Genomic DNA, 17,477 nt, shown 5'->3' with positions numbered 1-17,477 from the left:
TTTCATGTCAGCACATAAGTGCAAAGTGTTTAATACTGTGCTGTTGATACACTCAGGGAGGTAACTTAATGAATACTGTGCTGTTGATACCCTCAGGGAGGTAACTTATTAAAGTTTCCTCCCTGAGGGTATCAACAGCACAGTATACAACACTACCGTAACCTCAACCAGCAATAATACCGACCCAAGGATTGAATTGTATTTGTCAACAAAATTTAATTTATAGTAATATTGTGAACCCTAAACTTCTTTACGTTTAGGTGATATAATTGAACTACATATGTATGCAAATAAAAGTAAATCATTATGTAACATAACGCCCGTATCGCATGTCTTTTAAGACTTTATACAATGGAATTGCATGTCATTTCTAATATAATTTCCAAAATTTGCTATATTATTGACATACTAGCGCGAAAGAATTCAAAAATCAATAGAAAGTGCATAACATATGAGTTAAGTTACCCCAGACCGAATTTATTGTTGTTCGTCTTGTATTTCAGTCTATAAAATGTAAACATTGGTTTATTTAAATTTTTGCATTGAAAATGTAACTTTTTCAATTTGATTAAAGATAAGTCATGAATATGTTGTCGTTTGTTGATGAAGTTCATGAGTGTTTCTCGTTTCTCCTTTTTCATATAGATTAGACCGATGGTTTTTCCGTTTGAATGGTTTTACACGAGTATTATTTTTGGGGCTTTTATAGCTTACTGTTTGGTGTGAGCCAAGGGTCCAAGTTGAAGACCGTACTTTGACCTATAATGATTAACTTTTTTAAATTGTGACTTGGATGGAGAGTTGTCTCATTGGCACTCGGACCTCATCTTCTTATATCTATGTCAAATATCATAAGCAAACCAAAGTATATGTATATAACATGCTATATATTTTAAGTTAAATATAATTACCTGTTTTCATTTCCATCTATTTATTTCACATCACCATCATAGATACAAAAACATTGTAAAAATGTTTTCAAAAATCCCCTTAGGGAAACTTGATCAACATTACCAAAAATTAAATAATAAAGCACTTCTATATAGTTAAAAAGGTGTTTTTATAATTTTATTATTTTTGCCAATTTGCCAAGGGTACAAACTAACAATTCGAAGAACTGCCGATTTAGGGTTTTCCCCAAACAAGTGTTGTATTTAAATGCATTTATTTTGTAAATAGTATTATTCAACCTTGACATTCAAAATTGTTTATATATTCAAATACTGTAATTTTTATTATATAGGTAGGGGCTAGCAATTTTCATTACTAATAATGAGGGCCCCCAATAATGGAAATAAAAGAGAGTCAAACAAAAAAATTCAAAGGGACATTAAAAACTAATATTCGGGAAAAGAAGGCGACATTGTAGTTACGACATAAAGCCTCGGTCACACCTTACCGGATAGCTCGAACGGACGCCTAACGGATAACTTTTTTTCAATCCGTTCAAGTCCGTTAGACGTCCGTCCATATCCGTTGCATGTCCGTTAAGCGTCCGTTTAATCCGTTGCATGTCCGTTAAGCGTCCGTTTTATCCGTCGACGTTTGTTCTGTCCGATGGAAAATTGTGAGCATGTTCAAAACTTTGAACGGACGTCTAACGGATAAAATGTCCGCTAAACGTCCGTTAGACGTCCGTTAGGCGTCCGTTTTGTACGGTACTCGTCCGTTTTGTATCCGTTACGTGTCCGTTATACATCCGTTGGAGGTCTGGCAGATAAATTCACCAACGGACTTCTAACGGACGTCTTACGGATGAAACGGATGAGAAACTGACTTCTACCGGACGTATAACGGACATAACGGATGATGAACGGATCTGAAACGGATAAAATTGATGTCAATTGAAAATTTCTCGTCAGAATTGCCAAAAATATTTCTTAAGGTTCATGAATTCTTATTATTCATAATCGATCTTAGAGTAAGGGCACATCTTCACAATCAAGCAGCTGTTAAACTTATTCAGCTCAGACACTGCCCTTTAGCGGCATTTTGAAGAACAAACAAAAACCAGTTACACAGAACTTTGACTCTGGAGGCTCACAAATCAAAAATATTTGCTTTCATTATATGCATGTTCTTTCAGTTTTGTTTGGTAGTATTTGCATGATTTTTTATGTGATAGTCGGTTAAAAAGTTCACCAGAGCTCATGTTTTGTCTCTTATTATGTATATATATGCCGACTCGAAATAAAATCTACTTACTTAATTACTTAACTAGAACATTTTCAATATTAATGCGATTTACATGTATTATTAATGTCGCCTATAATTTTTTCGTATATCTTGTTTATCCGTTTTATCCGGTACGCTTCCGTTAGGTGTCCGTTTTATGCGGTACTCGTCCGTTGGATGTACGTTCGACATCCGTTCTGTTCGTTACGTCTCCGTTTCATGTCCGTTGCATATCCGTTGCATGTCCGTTATGCATTCGTTAGGCGTCCGTTTTAGTTGGTCAGTACATCAACGGACGCCCAACGGATAACAATTTTGTCAACGGACATCTATTATTTTCATCCGTTAGGCGTCCGTTCGTCTTATCCGGTAAGGTGTGACCGAGGCTTAAGGAACATATTCGTTATCATCTGTAAAACGGATATTCCATTACGGTCAACCAACTCGTGATTATGTCCGAAAAAGGGATGAATCAACCTCGCCGCTTGTAACCCTTGGCTGAATAGCTTCCCTTAATTTGTGAGCAGCAACCTTCTATCAAGGAAATCATGATAGGAAATACAAGCAATCAACTAGGAGATATTTACTCCATATTCAGGTGCTGATGGAATGTTTCCTCATAGAAATGGAAAGTCCATAAATTATCATTAATCATTAGAAAGAGATTGATTCCTAATAACATAGTTTCTTGTTCAGTTTTCTATAAAATTTGATTTTTTTTTCTAATAAAACGTCAAAAATTGTCCATGCTAACAAAACTCGTACAAAGAAGATGACAAAGCAGTTGTAATGCCACAACAAATAACTAACAAAGAAAGTAAAACTGCAAGTTTTGCATGCAAAGTTTGCCATAGATGGAATTGGCTATTATTGTTAGATTTTTTTATAAACAGTATTTCACCGACGTGATATTGCATAGTAATTTACAGCTAATACATTAATGCTAGCAAGACAAATCTTTGTTTGGCTTGCTTGCTTTGCTTGTATCAATGTTAGCTCAAGCATGGCAATTAAGATAGGTGGGGCTTTAGCTTGTATACATCATACTTAAATTTCATTGGACGGTTATGTTTGAAGTTAAGGACACTAAATTTTAAAACATCACAGGATGACAAATATAAAGCGCAATCGTAGAAATGGAAAAAAAAATGTATTTGTTTTTTCTCGAAGATATGCATTTTCATCATCCAACTGAAAAGACTGTCGTCAAGTACTTTTAGAAAAGCAAAATAACTATTCGAACACACCTACTCTGATTTAGTGATTCGTTACATAGGTACTTCATTTGATCCATATATTTCATCTTTTAGTACTGTGATTTTTTTTATGTTATAAAGTCAACCTGTAGTTTTGCGATATAAAATGATAGAATCAGAAGTGAGATGATGTATCAAATGTTCTTCCTTTGTGCGTTTTTCAGACAAATTATTCATCTCAAACACAAGAAGGTTCGCTCGATTTTCTCTTTTTGATACAATTGTTACCAATTTTTAGATTTTTTTTCTTGAGTCACGTAATGGAAGGACAGACACGGAAATAAGTAAACTTATAGATTGATATGTTCTCCGTCCGTATTAATAAAAAAAAAGGGAGTATTTTCTTCATCCAACTTGATAGATAACCATGTCGTCGACTTGATATCTAACTGTTCTGCTTAACTATGTAATAGATAAATTAAAAACTTATGCAAATGGTTGTTTTTTTTTTTACATTAAAACACTCGTATTTGAGAAGAAAATTGTTATTTTATTTGTTTCTGTTCACTTTTAAAAAATTTCTTACTAAAGTAATTTAAAACATAACAGAAAGCACTTATCGCCTTCTCTATAAACAAAGAATAATCAGTTTGAAGGTTTACAAGCAAAAATTAATCCAAAGTGCGCAATATTCAATAACAATAGACATAATGAATAAACTAATTAAGTCATCCCCCCTAATTAATTTATCCCTTTTATTAGAAAATCAAGTGCACCTTCTTTATTAGGGTGTGTTTGAGATGAATATTTTGTGTTGAAAACGTACAAAGAAAGAATATTTGATACATCATCTCGCTTCAGATTCTATCATTTTTATATAGAAAAGCTACAGGTTGACGTTATATAAAAAAAATCACAGTACTAAAAGATGAAATATATGGGTCAAATGAAATACCTATGTAATGAATCACTAAATCGGAGTAGGTGTGTTCGGATAGCTTTTTTGTTTTACTAAAAGTACTTGACGACAGTCTTTTCAGTTGGATGATAAAAAAAAATGCATATCTTCGAGAAAAATAATAAATACAAGTTTTTGGCTTCCATTTCTACGATTGCGCTTAATGTAAAAGCTGTAAAGAAATTATTTAGATTAGTACTACAACAAATGCACCAGTAAGTAAAATATGCCGAATGAATTTGATGTGTTGATCGTTTTGTGTTTGCGCCTGTAAAATGAAACGAAGTCAGAGTGATATGTTTATTTAGTTTTAAAAAGAATTATTTTATCCTATTTTCTATGTTAATATTTGTAGATTAAAATGAACATGTTAAATATAGAAAGAAACAACGAATTATGAACCAGATACATGTAAAACATGCAATTATTTAATTAGTTAAATGTACTTTCATATGTGTTTCCATTTGTCGTTTTGACTTCATTGCCCGATATAGAGAAAACATTGCGAAGAATATATTGAACAATGCTAAAATGGGTTACCAATTAATCAACATCGTCAATTTATAAAGCACGTATGTTTGCATTTTATTATTTTTGCCAATTTGCAAGGGTACAAACTAACAATTTTAATTTAATTAACTACCGACTAATGTTTTGGCTCAACCATTTTATGTATGTATTTAAATATGTTTTATTTTAAAACTTTTATCATTTAATCTTGATATTCATCCAAATTTTATTATATTAAAACGAGTGTGATATGTATGTGCAGGATCTGAAATTTGCTTGATGAATAGCAACAGCAATGTGATGAAAGCAATTTTAATCAGCAATACAAGCACTTTTCCTTCGCTTTTTGTTGGTTTTTTTTGCAGTGCATTTACCGATTTTGTGTCATGGATGGATTAAGAAATAATTCATGGGGGCTTGAATATATCGTGATTTTACCACGGGTTGGCCCTTTATGACAAATATTTTACCCTGAGCGATAGCGAGGGGTAAAATATCGGCATAAAGGGACAACCCGTGGTAAAATCTAGATATATTCAAGCCCCCATGAATTGTTTCGATTCTAATAGGACAAATACGGCAATTCTTTTGGATCGAAGCGCTCTAGGTAGAGGCTGATATTTGCCGTTCCCATAAATAAACGCACAATTCAATATTGGCGTGAAAGAACGGAACAAACTGAATTAGTGACATGCTAAACTATTTGCAATAATGTTTTAGATAGTTTTGGGTGAATTTAATGGTAATTAACTTATACGTCTTATATATTTTTAAAAAATTGGCTTATATCATATTTTAGCATCGTTTGTTTACGATTTGTAGCTAGTTGTGATGATTTTCGGTTTTACAAGCGTGTATTTTCCCGTAAAACGCTTATATTCTGACGTCGTTGTTCTATGACGTCGGGTAGGTCATTCATTAAAATACATATGACGTGGGAGTACAATAGGAACAGCCCTTTCAATATATTCATATTTTACCACGGGTGTGTACTCAAAGCGTTTGAAGGACGTCATGTTAGAATTAAGAAATAATTCATGGGGGCTTGAATATATCGTTATTTTACCACGGGTTGGCCCTTTATGACAAATATTTTACCCTGAGCGATAGCGAGGGGTAAAATATCGGCATAAAGGGACAACCCGTGGTAAAATCTAGATATGTTCAAGCCCCCATGAATTATTTCGATTCTAATAGGACAAATACGGCTACTTTTTTGGATCGAAGCGCCCTAGGTGGAGGCCATTATTTGCCGTTCCCATAAATTCACGCACTTTTAGATTGGCGTAAAAGAACGGAGCAAACAGAATAAGTGACATGCTGAAACTATTCACAAAACTTATAAAGATAGATTTCGATGAATTTTAATGATAACTTACTTATATGCCTTCTATGTATATAAAAAAAATGGGCTTATTCCACATTTTTGCATCGTTTGTTTACGTTTCCTTGTTGTGATGATTTTCGGTATCAAAAGCGTGTATTTTCCCGTAAAATGCTTAAATTATAACGTCACCATTCTATGACGTCGGGTACTTCATTCATTAAAAAAACATATGAAGTGGGAGTACGATCGGAACAGCCAATGCAATATATTCATATTTTACCACGGGTGTGTACTCAAAGCGTTTGAAGGACGTCATGTTAGAATTAAGAAATAATTCATGGGGGCTTGAATATATCGTGATTTTACCACGGGTTGGCCCTTTATGACAAATATTTTACCCTGAGCGATAGCGAGGGGTAAAATATCGGCATAAAGGGACAACCCGTGGTAAAATTTAGATATATTCAAGCCCCCATGAATTATTTCGATTCTAATAAGACAAATACGGCAATTCTTTTGGATCGAAGCGCTCTAGGTGTAGGCAAATATTTGCCGTTCCCATAAATTAACGCACTTTTAGATGGCGTAAAAGAACGGACCAAACAGAATTGGTGACATGCTCAAACTATTTACAATAACATATTTAGATAAATTTGAATGAATTTTAATGATAGTTTACGTATATATCTTGTATATATATTTAAAAAGGTCTTATACCACATTTTAGAACGTTTGTTCACATTTCCCTGTTGTGATGATTTTCGGAGTCAGAAGCGTGTATTTTCCCGTAAAATGCCTAAATTATTACGTCATCATTCTATGACGTCGTGTAATTCATTCATAAACAATCATATGACGTGGGAGTCAATCGGAACAGCCCAACCAATATATTCATATTTTACCACGGGTGTGTACTCAAAGCGTTTGAAGGACGTCATGTTAGAATACACTATATATCCTATGGTTTTCTACACTAACTGTATATTCACATATTAAAAGTCGCGTAAATCTTCACTATTTCTTAGTCACATAATACAATGTCATATTTTACTTACTTACGTCTTGTAACAATAAAATTGAGAATGAAAATGGGGAATGTGTCAAAGAGACAACAACCCGACCATAGAAAAGACAACAACAGAAGGTCACCAACAGGTCTTCAATGTAGCGAGAAATTCCCGCACCCGGAGGCGTCCTTCAGCTGGCCCCTAAGCAAATATATACTAGTTCAGTGATAATGAACGCATAACTAAACTCTAAATTGTACACAAGAAACTAAAAAAAACAAAAAAACAAGACTAACAAAGGCCAGAGGCTCCTGACTTGGGACAGGCGCAAAAATGCGGCGGGGTTAAACATGTTTGTGAGATCTCAACCCACCCCCTATACCTCTATTCAATGTATGTTTCATACTATCAATTGTTTTTTGACAATGTATTTTTCATACCATAACTTGTTTCTTGTTACTCAAGCTTCCATACTGGACTGTTTGCTTTTATCAAAACAAAATAAAACTTTGCCATATTTCATTTGGTTTCCAGTTCATACTGATTACTGGCTATTTATCTGCATGTTCAGATATAAGTTATCTATAATGTCCCTGACATAGTTACTATCACATTTTCATAAACACCGTTTAGTGTGAAAAGATAATTAGAACATGTCTAAATTTCTACAATTGTTTTTTACATTGGTTATAACTTGTTCTGGTGTAAACAGTCTAAGTAATGATCACATTTTGCAGAGATTTGGTGAGTATATTTATTAAATTTATTAATCGGTGAACGGGCTGAGTACTTTGAAAAAAATGAAGTAGCTTTTGGCAATAGTAATCAAAGGTACCAGGCTTATAAAGTAAATCTTCACTATTTCTTAGTCGCATAATACAATGTAATATTTTACTTACTTACGTCTTGTAACAATAAAATTGAGAATGAAAATGGGGAATGTGTCAAAGAGACACCAACCCGACCATAGAAAAGACAACAACAGAAGGTCACCAACAGGTCTTCAATGTAGCGAGAAATTCCCGCACCCGGAGGCGTCCTTCAGCTGGCCCCTAAACAAATATATACTAGTTCAGTGACAATGAACGCATAACTAAACTCTAAATTGTACACAAGAAACTAAAAAAAAACAAAAAAACAAGACTAACAAAGGCCAGAGGCTCCTGACTTGGGACATGCGCAAAAATGCGGCGGGGTTAAACATGTTTGTGAGATCTCAACCCACCCCTATATCTCTATTCAATGTATGTTTCATACTATCAATTGTTTTTTGACAATGTATTTTTCATACCATAACTTGTTTCTTGTTACTCAAGCTTCCATACTGGACTGTTTGCTTTTATCAAAACTAAACAAAACTTTGCCATATTTCATTTGGTTTCCAGTTCATACTGATTACTGGCTATTTATCTGCATGTTCAGATATAAGTTATCTATAATGTCCCTGACATAGTTACTATCACATTTTCATAAACACCGTTTAGTGTGAAAAGATAATTAGAACATGTCTAAATTTCTACAATTGTTTTTTACATTGGTTATAACTTGTTCTGGTGTAAAAAGTCTAAGTAATGATCACATTTTGCAGAGATTTGGTGAGTATATTTATTAAATTTATTAATTGGTGAACGGGCTGAGTACTTTGAAAAAAATGAAGTAGCTTTTGGCAATAGTAATCAAAGGTACCAGGCTTATAATTTAATATGCCATACGCGCGTTTCGTCTACATAAAACTCACCAGTAACGCTAAGATAAAAATAGTTAGAAAGCCAAACAAATATAAAGAGCATTGAGGACCCATCATACATAATTCCAAAGTTCCAATAACGGTGACCTATTATTGCTTCAATTTACGTTTTGTAGTCTCTTTTGAAGAGTTGATGCATGCGCAATCATACCTCATGTTCTTATTTATTATTATTATAAATAATCGCATCTAATTGCACTCTAAAGAAAGTAGATAGTTGATCGCTTATGTAAATGTTAATTGATGTTACAAAACATCATAACATTATATCCATGTGCATGACAACAAATTATTTAAAGCAATGTTTCAATTAAAAGAACATCACATCTAACATAGGGAAAATATAAATACCATCAGCATATTGACACATTTTCGTTATCACTGTCATGAAATTAGAGGTATAGCTAGCTTTAAAACAAGGTTTAATCTACTAGTCGCTACATTAGAAAATTCATGTACCAATTCAGGAATATGACAGTTTTTATCCATTCGTTTAATGTGTTTGAGGTTTTGACTTTGCCATTTAATTACCGACTTTCGTTTTTCAATTTTACTCGGAGTTCGGTATTGTTGTTGATGTACTTTTTACTGGATCATATTTATAATGAACAAACAACTGAGGTATGGTAACTATGTTCTGCTTAAGACTGACAATGATATTACTATCTTAAAAGGAGCAAAGAGTCAAATTTGCTTCCTTTTAACACATTTGACCTTATTCTTTTCTCTATTTCATAGCTTTTATGGAACAAGACATAGCGAAACTGAAAACAGAAGTCAATTTGTTGAATGCTGCAAATGCAAGACTTAATGAAGATAATCAAAGGCTTCATTCTTTGTTGATAAAACTGCAACAATACGAACCAACCTACGATGGTTTACACAGAAACATTGATAAACATACCAAAAACTCTGGGCCAAAAATGGAGACAAAACGGTTACTTCTAAGTTGTAAGTAGTATTGTAGATACAGCGTATACAACTATGTCTCTTTTGATAATTTTGCTCCTAGTTATAACTTTAACGTTGTTATTTCACTTGATTTTAAATGTTTGTGTCAGTTGAACGTCCATGGTAAAGAGAATTCTTAGATTTATGACGTAAGAGCTGTATCAATTATATTTTTTTCTTCAATATCATAGCAGCTGTTGGAAATATTCTAGGGATAAATTGTCACTGTAGGAATAAATATATCGTAAATACTTGTAGAGTAAACAAAGAGGCTTATTCTCATTTCGCCTTAGCTGTCAAAATCTTTATATAAAATTAATCCCATTTTCCCTCTCTTACAAATTTTCAGGTAAAAGATAATTAACTAAGGCGAAATGGGAACTTGTGTAAACAATGGAATTAAGTTATTTTTTGTTTGTATTGCAATTACTTGATATTTGTTATTTTAATGTAAAAATCTGCAATTATACTTGTCTTTTTTTCCATTATGTGATATATTTCGTAAATAAAATAAAGTCTTGTTGTTTCTTATTAAAGATAAAAAAAAATCTGTACGAAATATTTCATATTTCAATAAATAGAATAAATACAATTCTAACATGACGTCCTTCAAACGCTTTGAGTACCCACCCGTGGTAAAATATGAATATATTGATAGGGCTGTTCCTATTGTACTCCCACGTCATATGTATTTTAATGAATGACCTACCCGACGTCATAGAACAACGACGTCAGAATATAAGCGTTTTACGGGAAAATACACGCTTGTGAAACCGAAAATCATCACAACTACAAATCGTAAACAAACGATGCTAAAATATGATATAAGCCAATTTTTTAAAAATATATAAGACGTATAAGTTAATTACCATTAAATTCACCCAAAACTATCTAAAACATTATTGCAAATAGTTTAGCATGTCACTAATTCAGTTTGTTCCGTTCTTTTACGCCAATATTGAATTGTGCGTTTATTTATGGGAACGGCAAATATCAGCCTCTACCTAGAGCGCTTCGATCCAAAAGAATTGCCGTATTTGTCCTATTAGAATCGAAACAATTCATGGGGGCTTGAATATATCTAGATTTTACCACGGGTTGTCCCTTTATGCCGATATTTTACCCCTCGCTATCGCTCAGGGTAAAATATTTGTCATAAAGGGCCAACCCGTGGTAAAATCACGATATATTCAAGCCCCCATGAATTATTTCTTAAATATTATACATTTATAACAAATATTTCATTTCTGAATCTGCATTGAATTACAAGCACAATTTTAGATTATATATTTTATTATTTAAAGATTTACAGCTTATCGGTGTAAACAAGAAATACCAAATTATAATTGCAGCAGAACATGTAGACAGAGAATGTTAACTATTTTGTAAATTACTGTCCCTGACTATCCTAAGACCACCATGAGACACCTCTCGTGCAGTCCTAACTTTATGACCAACTTTAAGACATCCTAAGTAAGGACCCCTTTGAGAAACCCACTAACCCTAAGATATGTTGTAAGACCGTTCTTAGACATGTCTTAGTCCTAAATAAAGGCAACAGTAGTATACCGCTGTTCAAAACCCATAAATCCATGGACAAAAAACAAATTCGGGGTAACAAACTAAAACCGAGGGAAACGCATTAAATACAAGAGGAGAACAACGACATAACACCGAAACGTAACACACACAGAAACGGACCAAGCATCAGACAAAACACCACGAGAAAAACAAATATAACATGAAAACCAAATACATGAATTTGGGATAGACAAGTACCGTGTCACGTCTTATCTCAATATCTCCTAAGACAGCTTCGTGAAATGGGCCCCATGAAAATAAATTTCCCTATTTTTCAGCTTGTTATGTCAGCCCTGTAAGTGATTGTTTGTCCTCGATCTTGTGATGATATTTGGTATTTGTTGGACAGATTTTGTCTGTTATGTATAGTGTTTATCTCCTGCTTTCGAATGAAGGCATTTCTTTTTGTGCAGTCTCAAGGGTCTAGGCCATGGTGAACTGTACTTGGTAATTTGGGCCAATCTTGAAGGAGTCAAGAATTGTATACTAGTATCATGGATTTTCTGATTGTATATAATTAGCACAATTTAAAAAAATTCTTTATTTTTATACATCAAATTTTCTGTTATATATGGAAACAAGACTGTTGGAAAACATATGTTTTGCTCTATTGATTATTTTGTGTTGCATATATATAAGGGATAATTGAAATACGTAGATTTTTCCAATTGCATGAAATTTCTAAAATTGCAGCTTTTATTAAATGATACAAACAATATTTCAAGAGAAGCAACTTTTCTACAGACAATTGTTTTTATTGTAGATTTATTCTGATTTCACAGCTGTAAATCATAAAAATAGTCACTTTTATTAAAAGAATATAAAAATAAAAATTCAACACTTCCCTAATTACATGTTATTTACATTGTTATAAAAACACTGAGGTTTAATTTGTTTATTTAACATTTTTATCTGAATTCACAATTCCCATATCGCCTTAGTATATTTTTTACCTTTTTTACCTGACATTCACAACTAAGGCGAAATGGGAACACACCAACAAAGACACATGCGTTGATTGCCCTTTTGTATCTTTTTGTTCGTCCGTTCGTCAGTACGTCTGCCCCTCTTCAGGTTAAAATTTTTGGTCAAGGTAGTTTTTGATGAAGTTGAAGTCCAATCAACTTGAAATTTAGTACACATGTTCCCTATGATATGATCTTTCTTATTGTATGCCAAATTAGACCTTTTACCCCCAATTTCACGGTCCACTGAACATATATATAGCGATGGGGGCATCCAGGTACTATGGACACATTCTTGTTTTTAAAATTCTCTTAAGGCTGTAAATATATATATATATATATATAATAAAAAAATTTAATTTGCAAATTGAATATATATTGAATGCATCTGACCTTCACATTATTTGAAATGTTAGGAACTTTAGGTCCTCAATGCTCTTTAACTTTCGTATTTTATTTTATTTTAAATTGAAGAACCACTGATGAGCCCTTGTAGGCGAAACACGCGTCTTGTGCATAAAATATTAAGTCTGGTATATATATGATGAGTTTATTAGAAAACCAAATTAAAAAAAAACAAATTGGAGAACAAATCAATTTTTTTCCGTTACTTCAAAATTGATATGACTTTTTGTTAATGAAGAATTTCTAAAATCTCTTCTTTTGTTAACGATGTAGGTGGTGTATGTTAAATGTACGGATTTTCTTTTTTGCTAGGTATTCTTCATACATGTAAAGTTTTTTTGCATATAGTCCAAATATAAATAGGGATTTGACTTTTGAAACAACAATATTTTTGTCGTAAAGCGAGGGAAAAGTATCATCATGTTTATTGTAAAGAGAAGATGTACTCATGTTCTATATTTTTTAATCAACTTTATATCACAAGCCCAGTAGTCAACATGGGGTTGACATGAATATCAATAATGTGGTCATTTTTTCTAAATTTTCTGTTTACAAAACTTTAAATTTTTCTAAAAACTAAGGATTTTCTTATCCCAGGCATAGATTACCTAAGCCTTATTTGACACAACTTTTTGGAATTTTGGATTCTCAATGCTTTTCAACGTTGTACTTGTTTGGCTGTATAAATATTTTTATATGACCGTCACTGATGAGTCTTATGTAGACGAAACGCGCGTCTTCCGTACTAAATTATAATCCTGGTACCTTTGATAACTATTTACAACAGCGTTGATACATTCAGATACGTTTGATTCATCCGATTAGCTGCAGAAACGAACATTTTTTAGAAACAAAAAGAGATACGATTTACCTAACCATTTTTCATTTTAGCTGAATCCCCTCCTACAACAGATCACGTGGCTTTTTGTGCAACACTTACAAACACAATTTCAAACTTGGGAACACATCAAGCTATCGAATACGACAAAGTCATTACAAATGTAGGGCATGGATATGACGCAAGGCATGGCCATTTTACATCTCCCAAAAAGGGAATTTATCTTCTGTCAGTGACAGCTCACGCAATTAATGACGCAAAACAAAAAGTAGCATTGGACTTGGTCGTTAATGGGAACATAATATTTCAGCTCCTCTCTGACGGATCAGGAGGGAATGAATCAAATATGAGCCAAGTATTTCCGATTGTATTGGAAACAGGCGATATGGTATGGATGAGGACTAAGGCAGGATATGAAGGGAAATATCTATATGGTTCTACAACATGGACATTGAACTCTTTCTCGGGTGTTTTGCTATCAGCACTATGAAATCTGTTGCATACTTAAATCATATGCCGAAGTTCTAATATTGTTCTTAGTGGTTCGATGATAATGATTTAACGATGAATGAATTACCGAAAGTTAATTTTACATTTCAAAAACCGGAGATCACGCAATAACACTACAAAGCCCTAACCTTACGATATTCCAACGAATACATAATGTTGAGCCTGTTAAGAACTTTAAAACAGTCACGGTTGCAGTGTGTAATATTTTTTTTTATCCGAATGCAAAATGATCACGAGAACCCTTTCCTGTGCATAGAACTAAGAACATTATTCTTGGCCAGCAATAATGATAGTTTAACGAGAAAGGGGATTATTCAATTAAAAGACAATGTAACCATAACTAGATAGTTAGTCTAACAAGAACATGTTAAATTAATGATGAAAAAAATAAGTTTTTTAAAATAAATTCTTAGATTCTTACTCAGAATACAACAGGCATTTTATCAGTCATACTGTCTTTTTCTCCACACATCTAAAATATGTTAGCGATGACAGGATCAAAAGTCGAGTTGTTTGTTACCAATATTTTGCAGGTTTAGGTTTATTTTTGGTACCCGTTTTTTTATACTCAGTCAACTTAAGGCTTCTTGGCTTTTTATGTTACATATCATGTCGAGAAAAAACAGGGACGAAAGATACCAGAGGGACAGTCAAACTCAAACAGACAAATAATAGTAGATATGACACAACATTGAAAACTAAAGAATAAACAACACGAACCCTACCAAAAACTAGGGGTGATCTCTGGTGCTCAGGAAGGGTAAGCAGATCCTTCTCCACATGTGGCACCCGTCGTGTTGATAATGAGATAATAAATCCGATAAATAGTCTAATTCAGTAGGTCACATTCATGAAAGGGGAGGGGATTGTAGTTACGACGTAAGGAACATATCTGATATCATTTGTGAAACGGTAATTCCATAACGGTCAACCATCTCGTGATGGCGTCCGTAAATTTTACGAAGAGATGATTTCGACTCACCATTTGGAACTCTTGATTTAATAGCTGCCTTGTGAGCAACAACACTCTATCAAGAAAATCATGATAGGAAATGCAAGCACGGGAATATCGTATCAATAGGTATCGAGAACAGTGTGTACAGATTACCACTTAGTTATGAAAGTGTTAGTGGAAATAGGTGAACTAAGTTATTCATATGCATCGTAGTATGCCCTTTTCTAGGCCACGTAGACAAAAATACAAGTTGACGTTTACATCCAAACAACAAAAAAGACACTAGAAACAGATCTGAGAGTGTTCGCAGTTAACTGCCAACTAGCTCAAAGCCACTAACAACTAATTAAAAAATCATGCATCTAAGACTATATTATCAATCCGTACACATCTAACATCCAATGGATTTAGTGTAAAAACGTGGAAAATCATGAACCTTGTGTATTTTTTTTTGTATTCCGATGGGTTCGTACTATGCAGCTCAACTTGCAAAAAGTATCAGGAAAAGGGAGCATGAACAGTTCTTGAATTTCACCTTGAAATTCCCTTGTTTACGTGGGTATTTTGCCTTTTTCGACCTGAGCGTCACTGATGAGTCTTATATAGACGAACTCGACGCGCGTCTGGCGTATTAAATTATAATCCTGGTACCTTTGATACTTATATATGTCATTTGGAAAAGTTAATTTTGTTTTTTTTGGAAAACTTAAATCCTGGTATCTAGGATGAGTTTAATTTTATAACTAAATGATACAGATATGTTCACATATACACAGGCTGTATTTATTATTCTTTATGCATTATATACTTTCGGTTTATTTCTTTTAAACTTGGAAACGATGGAGACTGATTTTGTAGTCAGACTCTAATGATCGAGTTTCGAAACGTTAATCATTGGATTAACAAAAGGCGATATCTTATGTAGACAAAACGTGCGTCTAAAAGTTAAACATATCAGATTTTTATACTGACAATTTTTTACTAAATATACTAGTCAACTGAAGAAACAATGTAGAAGTTTGAACTAAAATTCATCATGCTACATCATAATTAAGGAAAACTGTTAGGTTATCCAATGAAAAACATTCATTTTCAAAGCAAATGCATATGATTAAATTAATAGAATTTGACCAAATTAGAAAGTTAGAAAATACCGAGTGATTGAACACATGGGTCAAATTTATTTTGCTCAAAATGATGACAAAAGTCGATACTTATTTTCGGAGATGAGATTTCAGTATTCAAATTTCCCAAAGGCATTCAAAATTTTAAGCAAATCATGTTTTATAAGTTTAAAATTTTGAAGTTCTAAATTGATTTTTTGTTTTAATTTTTAAATACAAATAAGTTCAAAATTTATTTTTCGCTTTCTTACCTTAAATCAATGATTCTGATGAGAAAATAACACTCTGTAAAAATAAGCACAATACGGCAATAATTTACCTCGATACAGTGTATCCAATTTCATTATAAAGGGAAAATACATTGCCTTGTACCGTTTCTTATGTTGACTACTATATATTGATGATGTCCTGTCAGCAAATAATTAACGTTTCGAAACTCGATCATTAATCAATGAACTTGATATTTTAACATCAGTAAACGTTTATTGCCTAAATGCACATACCGTTTAAAAAACAAAGGATATTTTTTCTTCTCAATATCTTTGATTTCATATAATTACTTAGTGAGCTTTGAAAACGATTTTGTTACCTTTTCATCCAAAAGCAAACAGGATCTTTCTGTAAAACGATTATTAGATGAATTGGTTTACACAAGTAATTGTTACTTGGATAGAGAGTTGTCTCGTCTCATAAACAGTAATCTTCTTCTAACTAATTATTAGAACAACTCGTCTGTCCCGATAACATATCGTGTATCTCTGGATCTATCTCAATTATTAACTTTAAATCATTATGAAATATTACCTAAAATAAAATTTTAATTCCCCCCCCACTCCCAAATATACACCCGGAAAGCAAGGGAATTTATCAAATTTGTACTATCATAAATATTCAAAGGATAAGTAAAGTGCTCCTTTGCAAGTATAAAGGAACATTTCATCACTTCGATTATAATTTTAATATCATATTACCATGTTTATAACTTAAAAGAGAGTATTGTTATATTGTCTAGGTAACAATAAAAATTATTACATGATTTATGCAGCACGATAACATTTGTTATTTCCTTTCACACCGACTTGTAAAAATGTTAACTTACTATGAACAAACTTTAAATTGTTTTTTACTAACATTAGGTACTTTTATGAATTGAAATGGGGGATTTAAATTTATTAATAGGAGATTAAAAATAGCACTGATTTCCTAGTTACCAGCATGTTTAGTGTTT

At 32.8% G+C, this 17,477-nt stretch overlaps 1 protein-coding gene across 1 annotated transcript; it reads left to right on the top strand.

Moving 5' to 3' along the window:
- The first annotated feature begins 8,677 nt into the window (after positions 1 to 8,677).
- LOC134692506 (complement C1q tumor necrosis factor-related protein 3-like) lies at positions 8,678 to 14,150 on the top strand. Its single transcript, XM_063552963.1, has 3 exons — positions 8,678 to 8,768; positions 9,659 to 9,871; positions 13,714 to 14,150. Exons 1-3 carry the CDS (start codon positions 8,678 to 8,680, stop codon positions 14,148 to 14,150), a joined length of 741 nt encoding a protein of 246 aa, XP_063409033.1.
- Positions 14,151 to 17,477: the final 3,327 nt, after the last annotated feature.

Source organism: Mytilus trossulus, chromosome 12 (assembly GCF_036588685.1).
Source record: "Mytilus trossulus isolate FHL-02 chromosome 12, PNRI_Mtr1.1.1.hap1, whole genome shotgun sequence".
In the NCBI taxonomy this organism is placed as follows: Eukaryota; Metazoa; Mollusca; class Bivalvia; order Mytilida; family Mytilidae; genus Mytilus; species Mytilus trossulus.
The sequence above is the reverse complement of the archived record's forward strand: the minus strand, read 5'-3'. Positions and strand labels throughout refer to the sequence as shown.

Excerpts from the sequence above, each read along its gene's own strand:
- LOC134692506 (XM_063552963.1), top strand. The coding sequence starts at position 8,678 with ATGTCTAAATTTCTACAATTGTTTTTTACATTGGTTATAACTTGTTCT. Across the intron at positions 8,769-9,658 it reads TCACATTTTGCAGAGATTTG|CTTTTATGGAACAAGACATA; the intron begins GTGAGTATATTT and ends TCTATTTCATAG. Across the intron at positions 9,872-13,713 it reads AAAACGGTTACTTCTAAGTT|CTGAATCCCCTCCTACAACA; the intron begins GTAAGTAGTATT and ends TTTTCATTTTAG.